Below are 22,445 nucleotides of genomic sequence, written 5' to 3'. Positions count from 1 at the left end.
GGCTATACTGGTCAGCTAAGCCATATGCTATTGATGAGACAAGTGATTGTCAGAGAGGTTAATGGATTGGTAATTAAATTTTGCAAAATATAGTTATTGGGATATTATATGTTATTCTTTATAAGTTTGTAATTCGTGCCTCCTTGATGGTTCTCTACTAAGTTCTTGAAGCATTGAATCAATGAGTTTACTGCTGAAGAACACATTCTCCCAATACTAACGTTCCTAGCTCTTCAAAATTTTTGAGAGACTGTATGAGTTGCAGTCATAGTTCTTACTAACATATATTGAAGCAGAAAATTAAAAGCAGTCATTAATATCTATGTTTTGAATCTTTCATGATCATTTTCAATCCAAAATAACGATATGATGCACATACAAATTGATGGAGGATACATGACGTTTATGATCTCTTATTTCAACTGCAAGGACACAATGTTGTGCACCTATTGGACGATATGAACTTATAGTTAGGCTTGTGATTTTAACATAACGATAGTTTTTACTATCGAGACTGTTCCCTTTTTATGAATTGATATGATAATTTTTTTTCTTTCAAACAGATAGGTACTTGTTCAGTATTCTAAACGTTTCTTCAATATTCCAAGGAACAAAGAAACGCCCGACGTAAGGAAAAACACGAACCATTTTAAACATATATATGAAATTCAATAAAATATAAGTAATGTTAAGGTGATGGTACGAGGTAAGATCCCAGGAGGATTCGTCTAAAGTTGATAGAATTCTACTGGGAGAAAGCAGGTGGCTGTTTTTTCTCCGTTCATCTTTTGTTGTTGTTGCCACTTATCGTACGAATTCCGAGGTATTTTATTATGTATAAAGCACGTGTTCTACTTTCGTGTTCCTGCATTTGTTTGGCGATATCGAGGATCGATCCGGACGAAGGAAAACAGTTAATAGTCATGTATATTTAAACATGTTGTTGCACGAAATAAAATAAGTGTCTGTATTTACAAAAAAGTTAGGTCAATACTTGGCTTGGTTCAATAACAAAAATTAAAATTAACTGACTTGAATTTTCAACAGGTCAATTGACATGTCCACGGCCTGACACTTCGACGGCGCTACTAGAATTAAGTCCATATGTTTTTTAGTTAGCCACAACCCTCAAAAGAAGCGGGTATAAACTTGACAGCTGATCCGACAGCTCTCAAGACTTAGTGAATTACATTAGTTAGTTTGTGAATTACAGCATTTTGAGTGAAGCAACTTTTGTTATTGTGAAAAAAATGGATAAAAAGGAATTTCGCGTGTTGATAAAATATTGCTTTTGAAAGGAAAAAATACAACTCAAGCAAAGACTTGGCTTGATGCCCAGTTTCCGGACACTGCCCCAGGAAAATTAACCATCAAGAATTGGTATGCTAAGTTTAGACGTGGTGAAATGAGCACCGAAGACGGTGAACGCAGTGGACGCCAAAAAGAGGTTGTTACCGACGAGTAACATTTGAAAAATCCACAAAATGATTTTGAATGACCATAAATTGAAATTGAATGAAATAGCAGACACTCTAAAGATCTCAACTGAATGTGTACATCATATAATTCACGAATATTTGGGTATGAGAAAGCTCTGTGAAAAGTGGGTGCCGCGCGAGCTCACACGAGTTTTTGCGTCGATATATGACAATGGATAAAACATGGCTCCATCATTTCACTCCGAAGTACAATAGACAATCATCCGAGTGGACTGCATACGATGAACCTGCTATAAAGCGTGGGAAAACGTAACAGTCGGCTGGCAAGGTTATGGCATCTGTATTTTGGGATGCGCATGGAATAAAATTCATTGACTACATTGAAAAAGGAAGGACCATCCACAGGGACTATTACATAGAGTTATTGGACCGTTTGAAGGACGAAATCGCCGAAAAACGGCCGCATTTGAAGAAAAAGAAAGTGGTGCTTCACCAAGACAATGAATCGTGTTGCAAGTCAGTGAAAACGATGACAAAAGTCAGTGAATTAGGCTTCGAATTGCTTCCTCCGTATTCTCCAGACCTGGCCCCAGCGACTATTTCCTGTTCTCAGATCTAAAGAGAATGCCCGCTGGGAAAATTTTTTCATCGAATAAAGAGGTGATGGACGAAACTGAGGCCTATTTTGAAGCAAAGAACAAATCGTACTACAAAAATGGTATCGAAAAGTTGGAGGGTCGCTATAATCAGTATATCACCCTTGAAGGGAATTATGTGGAATAAAAAAACTAATTTTGCAAAAAAAAAAATGTGTTTTACTGTGGTAGGATGGGGACTTTTCAATTGACCTGTTAGTTTAAAAAATATAATTGGAAACAAATTTATGTACCACGTAATAATTTTTTTTTATTTTATTTTATTTGTTAGTATATTATTACTAGTCGTGGCCGACAGAATTACAACTTGCCTATACAGTGGCTTAAAACGAGATATTTTTCTATTTTGCGATTTAGGTGATTAATGAGTATATTATAATTATTATATTCACAGTGAAGTGAAGCGGTCTGGAAGTTTTTTTTATAGTTAAATGAATAAAGTATATTTTTGTCATAATTTACTACATTATAAGTAAAAAATATTATGTCACATTGTAGGCAATAAAGGTAGCTAAAACTTGTTGTTCTACTTTTTGTTAACATAATTTTTGTTGATAAATTTCATTAATGTTTTAAAATAAAAGAATAACCAATGCCTACAAAATGAAATGAATGTTTAGATTGAAACAAGATGAAGTCTATTCTACAAAGAAAAGAAGCTAAAGCAAGTGTACCTTAGGAAAGTATATTACTTTGTTTTATCACTGCCACTAGAAGGCATTGCTTTGCCTACTTTGACATGTGACATATGTTATCCATATGACATACTACAAATAGAAAATATCATCATGGATACATTTGCTGATAGTATTACGGTACTTGCTGTTGGAGACAACAGCAAATAAGCAGTCAGAATATTACAACAGGCGAGAAGCAATATAAGACAGAACAACATGTACATACAACAATAATGAATAATATAGTGTTCTCGTATAGGGTAACAATGCCAAGTACCTTAGGATAATGGAGAGCACAACATATAGAAAATAAAACAGTTGATTTTAAATATATAAACATATTGATTAATTGGAAGAAAATGACAAAAAAAAGAGAAAAGGTCTTCAATCCTCCATATATAAAAGATATTGAAAGAATAAGCAAATTTTATGAATAAAAATGAAATTCTATGAAAAACTATTGCATCTCTTAGATAACACTTGAGTACGACACAGACTAAAAAGGATCAAACAATTTGATCTTGTAGTACAGTGGTGTATTTAACAGAGAAACACGCTATTACATTATTACTATATAAACCAAGAACCGATGAGATCTCCAAGATAAATACGTAGATTTTAAGTTACCGTAAGAAAACAAATTGTATGTTAGCTGGCAACAAGTGGTAATGATGTATTAATTTAAAAAATTACGTCAGTTTTCTATAAATTTAGAAAGAATATTTACCTGAGAGTCATCCTGTGAGAAAATGGCATCGAAGGCAAACATTTTCGGAGCTGCTACAGCAACTCTGCGGTCCTCGGGCGCTGAGGATCCTCCACATATTGTTGGATCGATCAATGTGACTTGCTTCTTCCGCTTGTCTAAACTGAAGAAGTTGTTGGATCCTCCCCCAGTGTCCGGTATACAACTCGTGGTTGGATTGGAGACTCTTAACATGACCTTCACCTGAAAATAATAGAAACACTTCAAACCTCCAATATTACGACTTTCAGTTCATCTTAAACATATTGTTATGGTTTGTTTTCGATTTTTGGAATGTCGGCTTGTTGGCACTTCGTCAGCCATTCGATAACTCCTGCCGATTCTTATCGGGCAGAAATATCTCACATCGATGGCAAATGGTAGGGCCCCATTTACGTTCCCTTTTAAGGCTCTTAAATGAACCTTTTCCTTATCGATCGACATCGACGAAAAAGCAATTTCCTCCGCGAGTTCTGCGAACGAAATCAGCATTCCCTCGCTGGCGTCGTAACGATCGTATCGCCCGCTGCAGATCCGCTGCAAGACATCAGGACTGATAGACGAGCAGGAGGATGTTATTTGGGTAAAGTTTTTTTACGCCTCCACAGTCAAACTTTTGATTCGTTCCCTTATTGAAATTCGTTCGAGGAAAAGAACCTTGCGCCCGTCTATTGCCCAGATCATTGTCACAGTAGTTGCGTGAAAAAGTAAATCCTGAAAAACTGGAATTGAAAAAGATTAATAATCAAAATCGGTAGACGGTGAATTATTTTATTAGGAAGTTATAATGTATAAAATGAAAATCTAGCAGAATGAAATTCAGAATACTGTCAAAACTCCATGATATATGTACAATGCACCTAGGGATGCTTATCATCAACCTGGGGGTTCAATGCTTTGAGAGGATAACGAAATAAGACTACGTGAAAAAAGTAGACGCATTTAGAGCCTCAAAATAAATCCTTTTTAGAATAATGTAAGTGTAATTAACTTTAAATTGGAATTAATTAAACTATCGGCGAATAATTTGTGAAAACAAAATTACTAAAGAATGTAAGTAGCTGTTAGTTGTAATGCATCAAAATCTGTGAAAAAGAAGTTAGTTGAGATGCCAAATATAGTTTTTTGCTTCTTTTCATATAAAAAAAAGTGATGAAAGGAGGTATTTTCGTCGGACCAGATATTAGACGGCTCATGACTCGAAATTTATCAAAACTATGACAGATTCTTGGTGATCTTATCATGAAGAACGGTTGATTGATTTTAAAGAGGTCACAGAGAAATTATTACACCAAGGCATTAAAGATATGAAAAGATGTACCAAGGGAAATGAAGCGTCTCAATAATATCAGACCGCTGTTGGAGGCTTCTGAGAAATATTCCAGAGCTTCACAAACAAGAAGCGTGCAAAGAGAAGCCTTACTAGGAAAAAAGGTATTAGAGAAAAAATAAAATAATATTTTTCTAGTGCTCCCTTTTATTTTAATGTAATAACTCTTTTAACATAGTTACTCAAATTATCAAGAAACGTCTCGTTCTATGACAAAAAGAAAGCCATTTTTGTATTCAGCACATCCAATAACATTACGCCACAAAACCTAAACAATTCTTAGACATTTTTTACAGACCTGTGTAATTAAAGAAATCAAAACTCCTGTAATATTGTATATTATTATACATGTACTATTGTTAGTAGCATATCGATTAGCTAAATGTTTTTAAACGTAAAAACATTAATGCCCCTTTCAGGTAATTCAGTCGTACAAAGTAAAAATAAATCGTGAATCATAACGGGAGGTCGTAAACGTTAGAATTCGAAAAACTCGCCTTTAAAACATTAGAAAACGCCAGAACAACGCTCACGACTCATAAAACTAGTCACGAACCTCGAAGAATGTAGTGTTTCTAAATTTTACTTTCATAGTCTCGAAGACTATTAAAAAAATGCGGTAAAAATTCATTGACTAACTGAAATGGACGGTTTTTACGACTAGTACGCTATTACCGACTCGGGGAAAGGGTATTAAAATGTTTATAGTAATGTATATAAGGTAGGGATAAACTTGCGAGAAATTTAAAAGCATAAGAACGAAATATAATGATTCTCGTCCATTTGCTAATTGTTTGCACACCTTATTTTTATACTATCCAGATGTTTATTTACTTCTGATTAACATTCAGATAGCTATATACTTATATTACGTATTGCTTGGCTAAACATTGCAATTTTATATTTTTAATTAGCGTTGGGAACTATCAACTGTTTAGTAATTGACTACTTATTACTATCGACTATTTTCGGTCGCTATTTTCGGTCCGACTGATTTTGTTACTATTTACTGTCGACTATTTCAGTAGTGTACTTTTAGTTACTATTTTTGGCTCTACTAGTTTCATTCGACTGATTTTTAACGTTCTGGCTCTGTCGTCCTAGCCGCGACCTTGACAAAAATGTACCCAATTTATGCTTAACGATATTTGTCAAGATTGTTAATATAATAGGGTAAAAATATTAAAATTATGAATGATAAATAGTAAAATACTTTTGACTGTTTTTATGGCAATAATAAAGCATTTACTTTATTTAAAGAAGCTCTAGTAGTTATTGTGCTATCATTTTTAATTATGTCATGGATTAGTTTTTTTTCTATGATTAGGTATATGTTTAATTTTTTTAGTATTTAGGGTTATGGTAAATATTTAGTCTTTAGGTTTAGTTTAAGTTCTATTGTATTGTTTATATTTATTATAGTATATTATTTAAATATAACAATTACAATTGTATTCCTTTTTATGGATCTACAGAACATTCAAATTTAAAAGTAATTCTACTTCGTTTAAAACGAAATTGTTAATTGCATGTTAATAGTATTCAGTATTTTTTCCTTTTCTTTTTTAAAGTTAGTACGTAAAGGAATATGTTCATCTCCGACTCGTTTATACTACCGTTAGATAATATAACTACATATAGTATTAACTGCTCCAAGCAATTATCTTCGTCCTTTCCTCTCTCACAATTTATATAGGAAAGGGTTCGTACATCTTCGTCTGACATTAAGAATTAAACATTAAGAAAAAACAGCCGAACCGTGTTAGTTTTTTGACTATAGACTGTTTCGTCTGTTTGGCGACGATCGACTGTTTCGACTGTTTTCAGTCGATAGTTCCTAATGCTATTTTTAATGTATTACAGTCTAGGTAAGGGTACCAAGGAAATACGAATCAGGATGATATGTGGTTTCTATAGTAATGTGAACATATAATGTTTGGCTACTATTAATTGTACATATTTATAGACAATAGATAATTTCACGTATCGACTTATTATTATACCTTGGGTTATATTTTCTTCTTCACTATTACTTACTATTAGTACCACTATATATCAAGTTAGGTATAATGAAAGGGTCTGTCAAAGTGTTGTGCAACAAAAGAGAAAGCTTTAAATATACTGGTAAGATATTTTCCGTGCTGTGAATGGAAAAACTGAAATATTTGATTATCCTCACTTTATACTTTATAAGAGTAATGACGTAATGATGATTATGAAAATGAATTTTCTTTTAATAGAGGCTTGGTTAATAGTTTAAGAGAGGCTTTGTGTTGGTGTTTGAAACATAACCAAATTATAAAAACATTTCTGAAAAAAGGCTGGAAAACTCCAAAGCTTTAAGAGCAAGCGGTTAAAATAAACCATTAATAATAACAAAACAAAATTTTCACGAGTGATATATAATAAAATTTATAAAAAACGAGAAAATAATTGCAAAACAATATTGTATTGGGTGTTTGTTCTGCAACATGGCGACACAGTGTCAGTTAAGGGACGATGTTGGTTTGGCAGCCATCCACTGAACGACCGATCCTTTACTCGATGGCCAAAATAGTATTTTAAAGCCATTATTCATTTAAAATCATAATGTATAGTTATATATTCGAATGTATTGAAAAAGTCATTACTCGAAGCGCGTTTCGCAATAACAGTTCCTTTCGGGTCGTTTACGAAGCGTTCTTCTAACTCCAGATCGTCTGATTCAAACAGTTTTTGCGGACTTGGGTTTCTTGGGATTCATAAATAGAAGATATTGTTCATTTTGTCATATAATTTCTAATTACAAGAAAGGTATTTGTGCATTTAAATGTGCTGAAAGCACCCGGTACAATTGCCATGTTGAATCACTTGAAAGAAAGTAAAATTTAAGATTGAATTTAAGGTGAAGTGAACCTTTTCCAGCGTTTTCCAGCTGTATTTCTTTAAAAAAATATAGCTAAATGCTCCAGGTACTTTATGACACCTAGACCTTAAGATGCCGACTGTCACTCAGGAAATCAAAACAATCACAAGAAGACACGAGGAGTGACTCTATACTCATGCCAATATAGTATTAGAATTCTTGGATAACACTAGAACAGGACATAGACTCAAAAGAATCAAACTGTTTGATCTTCTGTAGTGCTGTGTAGTACAGTGAGATGCATTTTATAGAAAAACAGCTGTATTAATTAATAGACGTTATTACTCCAGACGACCCATGGGCCCTAATAGATATAAACATTGATTTACGATATTGTAAGACAAACTGTAGGTCAGTCGGTAACGGTTACTAACGATGTAATAAATAACTCATAAAAAATCTGTTAGAAAACACCGAAAACTCAGACTCTAAATATATGTTGCTGGTTAATGAAGCTAAGCTTCGCTTGTGTTAATTCAAAATCAGATAAAAGGCATTAATAGTTCTCGAGAATAAAAGATGTCGCTGACCTGCCGGTAAATAAACCGTGTGCTCTTTCTCTCATAACGCCTAAAGTCTCAGCCAATAAAAAAAACGTCCTCGTAGATAAGATAGCCAATCTAATTATAATCATCTTGATTTATACCGGCGTTTTTATTATGTTTCCGTTTTTAATTATCGGAATTTGTCGTTTCTGTTCTCCCGTTTTGGCAATTCCGGCTAATTTATTTCCTACAAAATAAAACATTCGGACAAATATCACTGGCCTCGATCATTTAACGACTAACTGAATATTATTAGGGAAATATAAATGTCTTACGGGTGATGGCTAACGTATTTTTATAGCTTACTTTTTGTTCTTAATAAAATTTCTTGTTAATAGTAGCGTGCTTGTTGAACAGTACAAAGAACAACATAAGTATACATGGTTTTAAACCTATGCACCCAAAAGCTATTTATAAGGTAAATTGAGGGGCTGAATCCAAATCGGCTGTCCGCTTTTTCAAATTGATTCTAGTTTTCAACATATTCGATAAATTTATTATTTTGAATTAAAAAGTATCAATCAGAAATTAATGGAGGCCGAACTGAGTCCTTTATATTGCTCGAGATCTATTTGAAGCTCTAGGTAACATCGCTCGTCATACTTTCGTTCCAAAATGCTTGGAATACCTTTTCAATTTTTGCTATAACTTGGCAGTAAGTGTAAAAAATCAAGATCTGAATGTAAAAAAGTCATTTTGAACATTCGAGCTTCAACACTGACATAATTTTGCTACAAAATGTCTATTACGTGCCTTCAATCCAGGAAATTTGTGGTTACAGAGAATGTTGTGAACAATACTTTGAAATGCCCAGGTTGCTGCTGCATCAGGCAAAAGCTTAAAATAATACATTAAATATTTTTATTCCATAACAAAATTGCTTTCGTTGCTCGCCGATGATGAGTACGAAATTCTTAAAGCATATTTTAAAATTTGTATCTGGACAAATTGTCAATGGATCACTGCCTGTACCTGGAACTGACTTCGACACTGAATATGCGTCAGGATATTTATACTCTGCTATATTTTGCATTTATACCTACAACATTTATTGAACACAATTAGTAATCATCCACAGAATTTTTCTTTTTTATGCATAAGGCTGGACCATTGACCATTTTTTCTACAAATTATATTAAAAGTAAAACAATTCAGATACTTTCAACGAACCGAAAAATTATTTGTTTATACTTGGACGAAATCACACACATAGTGATTGAGGCGCATAATGACAGAGGTTTCAATATGAAGGAAATATTTTAAAAATGTCCTACAATGCAGCTATAACCCATCTCAATAACGCTCAAATCAAATGATTAAATAATACAAACAGAGTTACTTCAAAAAATATGTACGTGAATTTAGCTCGAAAGCAGACAAAGATTATTCGCTATGGAAAGCAACTCGAAGATTTAAAAAACCAATTATTAGAGTATCGCCTATTAAAAATGATCTAAATGAATCAGTTCGACGCAACGATAAAAAAGCTGGATTATTCGCAGAACATTTAGCTAACGTATACTAACCGAATGATATAGAATCTGCAATGGATATAAATTCTGTTTATCAACCCGATGTAGCTGTAAATCTAATTACTTCAATGGAAGTTTGCTACAGAAATTGACAACAACCCCAATCCTAAAAAGGCTCTTGGAACTGATGATATTCCATCTGGGTTATTAAAAGAGCCACGAAAAACAATAATCATGTTGACATATAAATTCAATGCCAGTTTGAGACTGAAGCATGTTCGGGAATGTTTTAAGGTTAAGGTTGCTCGAATAATTATGCTTAAAAACCTGACAAACCAGCAGAACATGTCGAATCTTGCAGGCTTATTACGCTGCTATAGCGATATCAAAATTATTTGAGAAACCGCGGTTAGAACATATTAACCCATTTATGGAAATACCAGATGTCCTTGTAATGAAATACCTTGTAACAGCATAAAGTATAAAGTAACAGCGGTTATGGAAAAGGCTTTGGAAGGAAATATATACTGTCCTGCAATACTCCTGGACCTCTCACAAGCTCCCATAAGACCGGGTATGGCATTTAGGATTAATATGCAAAAAGAATAAATTGCTACCGTGGAATTACGGAATTACTGTCGACTGCTGAAGAAACAGCAGTTGGAACATTTGCCGATGACACAATTATCATGGCAAAAGAAGTATCTCTGTCCAATGCTGTAGAAAAAGTCGCGATCAACAAGATCTAAATTGAAATCTCACGTTGTTAATTTTTCATTGCTGCGAAATGACAAAAACCTAATTATATCACATGACGGATCACATATAATATCACATAAAATCTCGGCTGTAGGATAAACTAGAAACATCATGTTAGGCTTGACCTAAAATCAAAGAAATTGGTTTATCAATCAATGATAACGCCAATTTCTACCTATGAGTCAGAGTAAAAACACAGTCCTACAATTAATTGCCAATGCTTATCGCTACGTAACCTACGAAGAGCTGCACGACCCCCTCGAAATCAAATGGATACAGGAAGTAATCCAAGATTTCACTTTGGAGATGAAATAAGATTTCTAAATCACAGCAACATGGAAGCTACCTAGCTACTGGACAACACGCAGGAAATCAGAAGTATAAGTGAATCCTTAAGTTTAGTTTAACTAGATTATTTTAATCTCGTACCCGCCTTGGTTGTACATTAATGCAAGCACAATAGAAGAGTAGTAATAAATTAACTTGTAAATAAATATTGTACTAAGCTTATCTAATGTAAGATAAAATTAATAAAAAAAATAACGCTTAACAAGAAACAAATATAAAACCACCATTACCAGAAGTTTCGGCAATACGCAGGCCGTCCTAATGAAGATTTCCGTTTTGCCTTTATAATCCTCCGAAGCTGTTTAGCGAATTCTTAGCGACCTCGTCGACGGCGTAGGGAGGCGGATCATTGATTAGACCAAGGCGGTCACGTTATTAAAAATATTTTCGTATGAGACCAGCAGAGAGGCGCGTGTGTTACTGTTCGGAAAACTTAGATTAAATTTCCCGGCCCCGTTTTTCGTCCGTCCTTTTTCCCTCGGCTTGGCCGTTTCCCCGAGCACCGGATCTTTGCACGAAACCTACTAATTTTCCAGCCGGTTCTATTAAGCGGCATCGCCAGACACTAGGAATATCAGTTCCGTGAGAACGTGGCGTACGCTTTTGCGAAACTTTAAACTCGACCCTCCAAAGTTTTATTAATCAGTCGGTTGGAAAAGAACAACAGATGAATGGAGTTGGGTGCATTCATAACGGAGTAATCCGGGTTGATCTTACAGTTACTAATTGAGTCGTGTTTGAGAACATAACGTAAATAATTCAATTATTTAAAGACAAAACGAGTCAATATTTACGTTAGTTCAGGGAGGTTATACCACGCATCTCCAATAGTGGCTATTTCTGGAGAATCCTTTTTATTTTTTTGTTAATCTCCTAGAATGTCAACAATCTGCCCGTGGGCAATAAGTATCATTATATGATTTCAGTTATATAATATAACTATCCTGACATGTAGAAGATCACTTCAGTAAGTGATCCGCTGTACAACTTCTAAATCTTATCCTAGATACTACTCTAACTTATTTTAAATTTTACCCTAACTTATTCTAAACACTATTCTAGCTTATTCTATAGATTATTAAATATTACTCTATGTGTCTATTAATCAGTTCGTATGGCAATTTGTGTTTGAGCCTATACACTTCACTGTCATCGCGCACATTTAACTGTTTGGCGAGTGCATTGGGATGCATTAATAATCTTTCAGAGTACTTCGCACTAACACTCTATGGGGATATAGCGCTGAATCAGTTTTTTTGGACACGTAATATGGGCCATCGACGATGACTCGCAACACTTAATTCTGGGACCTCTGCAGGATATCTATGTTAGATTTACTAGTAGTACCCCATAGTTCAATACCATAGGTCCAAATGGGCTTAAGTAATGACTTATACAGCAAACCTTATTATCTAATGATAATTTAGATTTACGCCCTATCAGCCGATACATTTAGTTTAGTTTAAGCCCAAGCTGTTTGCGTTTTGTAACTATATGTTTTTTCCATGTCAAACGTCGATCAAAATGCTTTCCCAGATATTTAGCGTTGTCTGCTTGCGGAAGTTCATGGTTATTCAATTTTACTGAGAGACATGTTCTTCTACAAATGATGTTGGACGAGTCGTTGGAGGTTTGAGTAAGTTGGAGGTTTCTTGTGGCTGATATTGAATCCTTGTGTGATGATAAAACCGCTGTATCGTCAGCATATGTGTTTCTTGAGGCCGGTAGGTCAGCTGTATATATAAGATTGATGGTCTGGAATAATACTTCTCTCCTCTGCGATTGTTTCGAGTCTCTTAATATATAATTTCTCGAATAGCTTAGGGATCACAGGTAACAGGTTTATAGGATGATAAGGGGAGACGTCTTTTGATTTTTTCCCAGGTTTAAGAATCATAATGATTTGAACCACCTTCCAAGAGCTAGGAAAGTAATTAAGTCTTAGAACGGAATAAAAATTAATGTTATTAATTTGATGCACTTTCCTGACAGCCCTTTTAAGATTTTTGCAATTATTAGGTCAAAAACAGGAGATTTCTTAGAATTGATTTCTTCATGTATTTATTGTACTTGTTCAACAGTAGATATCTCATGTGGCAGATCCTATTTAAACGGAGTGTTAAGAAAGTCAACTATGTTATTTTTTTCTGCTGCGGATATTTTAGACGGGTACGGATTAAATGTTGTCTTTGAATATTTAAAGAAAATTTCTGCTTTATCTTTATCGTTCATAGCACTGGTATTGTTGTCAATTTTAATGGGTGGATTATGTTGTTGAGGTTTTTTAATTCTTTTTGTTACTTTCCATAGAGAATATTTAGTTGCATCAGTTGGCGTTAAATTTTATAAATAGTTTTGAATTCCTCGAATTTGTTCCTTACTTATTAGCTCTTTCATCTCTTTTGTGGCCTGGTTGAATTTTCTCTTAACTTCTTCTGTTCCAAATTGTTGTCAGAAGAATCCTAAACGGTATTCGATGATTTAGCGATGTTGAAAATTACAAACAATCGCGAGGTAGAATCCAACGTACTACCACAGCCATATTGGATTTGACCCTGGCACTGGTACGAGCTGTTTTTTGTAATTGTTGTACATAGTTTACTATAAATGGTAGGCAGTAATAGATAAATCATCGTTTTGCTAATATTGTCAAAAAGATATTATAACACTTTTAATGTGGACAGACATATGGGGATATTTCACCCATTCAATTTTTATTTTCATTATGCAAATTGTATTCAATTCTGTACTATTATAATACTATTATATATTACATAGTCTGTACTAAATTCACTCCATTTTAGGCCTAGTTGACTCTGCGAAAGTAAAAGTACAGATAATAAAATAAATTGAGAGAGTGATTTGCATGCTATTTTTGCCCATCGAAGAGATTCCATGAGGATACAATGGAGTTATTTTACAGATAGATGATTGCTTGTGTTTTTATATATTGATAAATAAATTTATTTCTATATTTTCTTTTTCCTTTTAAAATAAAATATGTTTATAAAATGTTAAATAACTCAGGAGTAACATATAGACTTAAAATAATAGACAACAAATTTAGTGAGACAGTTTTAAGTGAGATTTATGAAAACCTATTTCAGGTTTTTTGGAAATGTTTGGGATGCATATTATACTCTTCAACAATACGGATAATTTACAGGAAGTATAACTTTGGTTTGTTATTGCCGTGTTTATATATTGATAAATAATTACATATTGTATTATTTTCTCTATTTTCTTGTCAGTCGGCCCGAAAGGGTCATTCGGCTGTCAAATGTCTGCAATATTATCCAAGACATTATTGATAAAAATATGTTATAAACCGGCAAACGATGTTTTGGCATTTTGATGGCTTTAATAAACATCAAATGGCTGCTTAATATTTGTGCTTATTCTGGTTGAAAATGCCGAGACGAACTAAATATTCAGTCAGAAACAGACTATGTCTAATCACTAACTTCGAACAGAAAGGAGGTAATGGGGGTGCGCTCTTAGCAATAAAATTCGTTAGAGAGGTCAGTGTTAATATTATTATATATAAGATGTTTGGGTTTGCAGCTGCACTGTATATTAGTACTGATATTAAACTATGACTAATATATCTTAAAAAAAGGAAAATAATATAATTTTGGATTCATTGAAAAGTAAACATAACTTGATGTTAGTTTTATTCAAGATCATATTAACTAAATATATAAAAACAGTGAGTAGTTTCTATAACATAAACACAAGTTAATGCAATTACTTCAGAAATAACTATGGAAAGTATCCATAGAAAATATAGCGAGATGCAGCTTTTTGAGTGCTATAAGTTAACACTTCAAACACTGTAGAGACGTAAATATACCAGAAACATAGGATTTAAATAGTATAAATATAACCAACGAAGAAATGCAACCTAAAGACATTTCTTTTAAAATAATACAATTTTTAAAAGCATACAAAAAATTAATGGAGATTTGTTATTTGAATTTGTGTTCAGACAGAGGTATTTTAATAGTGGAACATTAGACCATCCTTAGAGAGGAGCTAATAAAAAATGTGTAAACACAACACATGTTGGTGGGAAAAGGTAAAAATTAGAATAACATTTGATTAGATTTCGTAAATCAAGTAAAAGTTTTTAAATATTATGGGGTAGGGTTACAATAGGGTATATAAACCGAAAAGCTATGAATCTGTTCGTTATAGGTATCAAATTCATTAATAAAAAGAAAATATCCAGAAAAACTAAAGTGGAGTAACAGATAAGTTAGATCTTTATCAGTTATTTACATCGAATCTTTCCATTTTCATTTATATATCTCGATAAAGAAATTTTAAAAGCACAGCACACTTTACAAGCAAAGATTTCTTTAATGATTCTAAAGCTTATAATTATAGGAGGATATTAATTTTTTATATTCGCTGTAAGTTTTCCCTTCGTCAGTTCAATAAGATTCTATGATTACATTCCTTTTAAAATAGCGAAATAATGAAAAAATTAAAATATGCTGGTAGTAGTTTCGTGTATGGAGGCTAATTGATAAAGAAGAACAGTCTGTCTGTTCTTATGTCCTAAAGATATAATAAAATCGGAGAAAGAGAACGAGAAATAACAAAAATATATCATAACACAAGCACTTCTGGACAACCACAAATAAAACAAACAAGAATCAGATGTTTCATAAAGGAATCTTTAAGCGAATGAATATGTGAGTTGTGGATATGAAGAGTGACATATATGTAACGGATAAGGAAATAAAGAAAATTAAAATGTGCTGCTGGTAGTTTCTTAAGTGGAAGCTAATTGATAAATAAGAAGAGAAACTGTTCTCATACAACGGACATTATCCAACAAATATAGTAAAACTAGAGGAAAATAATAAATCGAGAAATAGCAAAAATATACTACAGCACAAATATTTCCGGAAAACCACAAAGAATACAAAAACCAACAAAGAGCCACCAAACAGTACATAAACGAATCTTTACAATCAAAAAACGACCATTTGTAAAACTTGTTCAAGAACATTATGAAACCTTTCTTACTTTTTTCGACGCAAAAAAACTCAACCACCTTTTACCTATTAAATAGTTTTTGTTTTCTGTCGACGTCCGAACACGATAACTGGAAAGAAAAGTCGCGATAAATCAACGAGAAAGGATTTATTACTTGAAACCGAGCGATGAAGCAGAAGGGGGTCGGAGAGGGCGGGGCGGACGGGTGGAATCGCAGTTCTAAGCGTTGGAATATACATTTCTGATAGGATCTTAACACCGGATCGGTCTGTGGGTGCGCATTTCCGTCCCGATCATTAATTATCCCGGTAAACGACAGTAACAATCGTGCGTCATTGTTTTGGAAACACTGTCACAGTTTACCGATTGAATTTCGACGTTATTTCGCCGTCAAATGTCACCTCGTTGAATGCACAGATCCCGCGTCAGTCTCAATGATGTCGAAACATCGATTAAAATAGTATTATGCTTATTGCACCCTAATATACGTCTCGCCACAATACGGCGGAGACATATAAAGTTATCCAATACATTCTCGCACATTTAACAGTCAAACCACAGATGGGAAAGTCTCCATTTTATATCTCATAAAACTCTTATATTGAAGCAACTTTAATATTCTATTTGTATATTTATGAAGAGGTTTCAGATATACAATTCCGTAATGACTACAAAATGATCAGAAATCGTCGGAAGATATATTCATATATGGAAGTTGTTATACAATTGGAAAAATAAAAGGCCTTAAATTAAATAGATTAACTCTCTTTGACAAAAATTTGGCGTAAAAGGAATCATCAAATCATCATCATATTTGCTACATGTTATATTTTAGTAATTTGATTGCTCTTTTGAAGATGAAATGCTTATCAACTGTTTGGAAATTATTTAAGGTACAACGGCCAACGGTTTAAATATATGTTGCTTCAAATGTTCATATTTCCTCCTACTGTTGCGATAGCCGCGGGTTCGAATCCTACTGGGGCATGATCGTAAATTTATGTTTGTGATTGTTTAATATTTGTTAATGTCCTCGGCAAGAGTGTAAAATCCGACAAGGAAAATGATCCCAGTCACGCCAGTAACCAGTCTGGATAAAACCGGATGTCTTCTGGGATTATTTCGAAAGTTGGTCACTCGCCACTCTGTAGGCTTAATGCTGAGGACCTTAAGGTTTAGGCCCAGTCCGGATAAACCCATAGTTGGCAAAAGGAGACTTTAAAATCTATATACAAAAAAATGTTGATATTAAAATCATAACTTTTAACATATAAATGGTGGAGGGTGATTATAGAAGTTAAAGAACATTGTGGAAAACAGATAATATATTCAAATCTTTTCATTTTAATTAAACTGAACTAACCCATTAATTATGAAAAAACATAATTATATTTAAACACTAATTATATAAACTAATTATTGGTTCCATATTTAAACAGAGATTATGTATTGAAATTCTAATTGAATGTAATTAAAATACAATGTGAGTACAACAATTATTAGTTGAATTATTCCACTTGCACATCCATGTTTTTTATCAATATAAAGTACTTTACAAAATACTAGATTATTTATAGAAGAATATTTTTACTTATAAAAATTCTGCGAGGTATTGAAACAGTCTGATTACCACATATAACTAAAATATTACTTTTTGAAGAGAAAGAAGACAGTTGAAGCAAAAACTTCGTTTAATGCCGAGTTTCGAGATAATGTCCCAGGAAAATCAACCATCAAGGATTAGTATGCTAAGTTTAAACGTGATGTAATAAGCACCGAAGACGGTGAACGCAGTGGACGCCAAAAGAGGTTGTTACCTACGCAAAACATTTTAAAAATTCACAAAATAATTTTGAATAACCGTAAATTGAAATTGACACTCTAAAGATATCAACTGAACGTGTAAGTTATATCATTCACGAACATTTGGGTTTGAGAAAGCTCTGTGCAAAGTAGGTGCCGCGCGAGCTCACTTTTGACGAAAAACAACGACGAGTTGATGATTCAAAGCAGTGTTTGAAGATGATCAAGCATAATATACCCAAGTTTTTGCGTCGATATGTGACAATGGATGAAACATGGCTCCATCATTTCTCTTCGAAGTCCAATCGACAGTCATCCGAATGGACGCCACACGACGAACCCACTCCAAAGCGTGGGAAAACGCAACAGTCGGCTGGCAAGTTTATGGCGTCTGTATTTGCTGATGCGCATGGAATAATTTTCATTGACTACCTTGAAAATGTAAGCACCATCAACAGCAACTACTATATAGCGTTATTGGATCGTTTGAAGGACGGAATCGCCGAATTAGAAGAAGAAGAAAGTGCTGCTTCATCAAGACAATGCACAGTGTTACAAGTCAGTGAGAACGATGGAAAAAATCCATGAATTGGGCTTCGAATTGCTTTCTCATCCACCGTATTCTCCAGGTCTGGCCCCCAGCGACTATTTCCTGTTCTCAGATCTCAAAAGAATGCTCGCTGGGAAGAAATGTCCGTCGAATGAAGAGGTGATCACCGAAACTGACGCCTATTTTGAAGCAAGGGACAAATCATACTACAAAATGCTATAATCAGTGTATCACCCTTGAAGGGATTTATGTTGAATAAAAAATAATAATTCTGCCAAAAAAATGTGTTTTACTATGGAAGGCTGGGGACTTTTCAATTGACCTGTTAGGAGGAGTGTGATAATAAAATCAAAATTATATTATTCAGAGCAACAGAAAATGACGTGCTAAAAAGATCGATATATGATCGATATATACCAGTGGTACATTATTGGAGCGAATTCTATGTAAAAGCACTTTACGTTTCACAAAATAAATCACAAATTATTTTCCTACCGTTTGTAATATGTTTTACATTATCACTTCAGTAGGGGTCATGAAAAATTGGTTCTGATACTATCTATCTGAAGATGGTTGATATGCCCCTGATATTTTTGATAAATGGTGATTAAAAATTAAAAAATAATTTAATCGAACAATCGGAAATGAAAACAACTAAGAGACTGTGTAGAAAAAAGTGGGTGGGATACGAGTATCATAAAAACGACACGAGACCTGAAGGGTCTTATATATGACGGTCGCACAACTCACGGGGGGTGTTTTTGTCCGTATACCTATATGCTATTTTTAGCGGGTATTGTGCAGTGGACAGGCTCAGCTGGAGATCTTATAGGGGACCTTATTATTACTATTATACCACTGTAGTATTGGAATCAATAGAAATCTGTAGGTAGCAATAAAAATGATACGGCGATTTATAAACGAAAGAAGCTGGCTAATGATCAGTCGCTTGATTAGGTTTTATACTGATCATGTTATTGTGATATATTGGTTTTTATTTTTTCGTTATTTTCTCTATAAAATTAGTCTGTCTGTTTGTTTGTAATCGAAATTTAACAACAATAAATAGCTCTATTGATTCCAGTTGTCTCTATTAACTTTTTTTTGTTATTTCCCTAAAGAAAACATGTTATTTATGGATAGTTAAAAATTAATAATTTTAAGTATGAGCCATTTGATTCTATGCAGTTCGTAAATCTTTCAGGACAGTATGGAAGTCATTATAAATAAGAAAAGAATAGTTTCTCCTTTGGGCTAAATCATTTATAGAGTCACTTTTAACATCTTCGAAAGCAGCACTCTACAGGTGCGTGCCCCTTCAATGCTAGAATGTAGTAGACGGATTGAGTCAGGGCCAGAGGGTACGGCAGGTGTGATAGAATTTCTCATTAAAGTGATTTCTACACTTCTTTGGCTGGTTTTGCACGAGACGCAGCGTTGTCATGCCGCAAAATCACTTCCGTATCAATCATGTCCCCGTAAGTCTCTCTCAGCAAACGATGACGACACAAGAAAAGTCAAAAGTGGTACTCAAAATTATATTATAATAGTAATTATAATTATAATATCTGGTTTTTGCCAGCAAATGTATCTCCTCTACCAAATGCTAGCATGTTAACATTGCATGTGTAACGTTGTATGTGCGGTGGTTCTTTTAAGCCTTGTATAAACAAAAACTAAAAGGCGAAAGCCTTGTATTAGCAGTGTGCTCATGCAGTTGTATCGGCATTATCTGAAGACTATAATAGAGGCATTTATGTGCTTGTCTTCGATTTTTCCTTTTTGAGCCATATGTATCACAGAATTGCATACGGAGGGTAAAAATATCGATATATAAGGGCCCTCTGTCCTAAATGTGGAAAATAGACATGAAACGTGGCCTAATTTATCAATAAATACTATCGTATTCAAATATACGACTTTCATTTGTTTGTTATAAGAAGGTTACTAAATTCTCCGTCCAAACCAACTTCCGGAGCAGTTATCAGCGAACATGTTTCGAAAATATGTGAGGAGAAGGAAGCAGGAAAGGTAACGAGAAAGCAATGTAAAAATTATTATTTACAAAGAAAAGAAAAGACAGTATTTATGTATGCAGTGTATGTTCTAGATATATTGGTTACTGTTTAGACTGCGCAAAAATTAGTCATTAGTGACCTCTTATGATTTATCTGAATAGAGTTTTTATTTATTTTGTGGGTTTTAGTGAAAATTTGTTATAGCTTATTGTCGTTCGTTTATTTCTATTGACTTCTCAAATTACTTGATAATTTACTTGGTTTGTTTTTCTTGGAATATTTCTTATCGTATTTCAGTAGTTGATTCATTCCTATTACATATATAATTTTGTTATGGTATGTTAAATTATATCTTCTAATTAACAATGTATTTTGACACAAAAAAATTGGGTCAAAAAATATAAAAATTTAGACTGGACACACGTTAAATAATGTTATCACGAATATTTTATTGTTGTAGTCAGAAAAACGTGGTCGGCTTCTAGGGTAAGTATTTGATTTCAGACACCGAACGTGTCATGTTTTTAGTTAACCGCTTTGGATCTTTTGATTTGAACCAGATTTGTTTCAAATAAGATAGTGTGTATGCCACGCCATCTAAAAGATTTCCCCTGTTGAGGAAAAAGAGTCACACAATCGACAACGTAGTACAACTAAAAGTCGAAAAATATACTTCCTTAAATTTTTAATTAATTATTTAAATAATTTACTCGTGTTGTTTCAAAGTTATAAAGTGACACCAACCACAACCATCGAATCGAAATTCACCCTCTTATCGGAGACCAAGGGTGATTTATTAAAACCTATAGCCTCCGAATCGGAACCTCAACGGAAAAAAGGCAAAGAGCGGCGCCCCTGTCGCTACCGTCATAAAAAAAGAAGAGCTGGCCGACGCGGGCTACTCAAAATAAAAAGCGTATAAATTACTTGACCGTTTAACGTCATCGCCCGATCCGTTTTACTCAAAGTGGCGGAATAAACATGCTAGCAGCAAACGGAAACCACAGCGCGGTGATCGTAAACCGACCCCCTGTAAGAAAAAATAAGGGAGGAGGGCGTAAACCGAACGTAAAAACTGTGGCGGGGGGTGTGCAAATGGTAACCTCGACGATGAAATGCTCTATCGTTTTCGCTTTGGTTTTAGTTTATTGTATGTCAGTGGCGTTCGACAAGTTACTTGTTAAGTTGGAGTGTATGGAGGTTTCGACTAATTTGATAAGAAGTTGGATTTCGGCAGTTACTCTTCGTGTTCCACGGATACTTCCATAGATTAGATTTCGGTTTCTCGACCACTAATTTGATTCATAGATAAAAAATTACCTCTACTCAACGAACTCACTAGAAATATATATTACTAACATTTTAGAAAACATAAAAAGCTTTCAACAAAGACAATAGGGGTGTTGGGAAGGGGTATTCTTAACCTTCAAAGTAGTGTTGGGAACTATCGACTGAAATTGACTATCGACTGTTTAGTAATTGACTACTTTTTACTATCGACTATTTTCAGCCGCTATTTTCGGTCCGACTGATTTTGTTACTATTTACTATCGACTGTTTCAGTCGTGTGCTTTTAGTTACTATTTTTGGTAGTTTGCTTGTAAATAACGTTTACGTCCGAGTGTTCCAGAGGGCAGCGTACTGGCATTGATGTTCTACCTGATTCACACTGCGGACCTTCCAAATATTAAAGACATAAGGGCCGCGACATAAGCTGATGACACTGCCATCCTCTCAGTGCATTATGACCCACAAACTGCTTTGTTACAACTTCAATGCCATCTGGATATAACCGAGAAATTGTTTAACCAATGGAGAATAAAAGCAAACCAAACCAAGTCTATTTATATTACTTACACTCTGAAAACAGAAACCGTATATTCGTCAGTAAATTTATAGTAATGAAAACATCCCGCAAAAGTAACATGTATATCGTCGAACACTGACTGAAACTTGAATAAAAAAGTTTGTGCGGAATATAACAAAGAAAAAATATGAAATCATATGAAGGTTCAGCTAAGAATTATGGCAGATAGTCAAAAATGTTGTTGAAGTAGATAAATATTTCTTAATTGATGGCCCAATAATTATAGGAATTGAATTAAAGCAAGATATATCTATACACAGTGAAAAACCATGACAGAGGTCTAAAATAACCACTGGACGGAACAAATATTTCAGCGTCAGTATC

General features: G+C 33.9%; 1 protein-coding gene across 1 annotated transcript in view; it reads right to left on the bottom strand.

The window, feature by feature from the left end:
* LOC143191537 (kinesin-like protein CG14535) overlaps nucleotides 1-22,445 on the bottom strand; it is a 660,599-nt gene that overhangs the window by 65,781 nt on the left and 572,373 nt on the right. Inside the window, exon 8 of the mRNA XM_076396712.1 lies at nucleotides 3,500-3,721. Coding sequence (XP_076252827.1) covers nucleotides 3,500-3,721 — 222 coding nt within the window. The remainder of the gene's footprint in view (nucleotides 1-3,499; nucleotides 3,722-22,445) is intronic.

The sequence above is a fragment of the Rhynchophorus ferrugineus genome, unplaced genomic scaffold (assembly GCF_030347505.1).
Source record: "Rhynchophorus ferrugineus isolate W39M unplaced genomic scaffold, kcgeb_rfMv2 rfM2, whole genome shotgun sequence".
Lineage (NCBI taxonomy): Eukaryota > Metazoa > Arthropoda > Insecta > Coleoptera > Curculionidae > Rhynchophorus > Rhynchophorus ferrugineus.
This window is presented reverse-complemented; position numbering and strand designations above follow the sequence as displayed.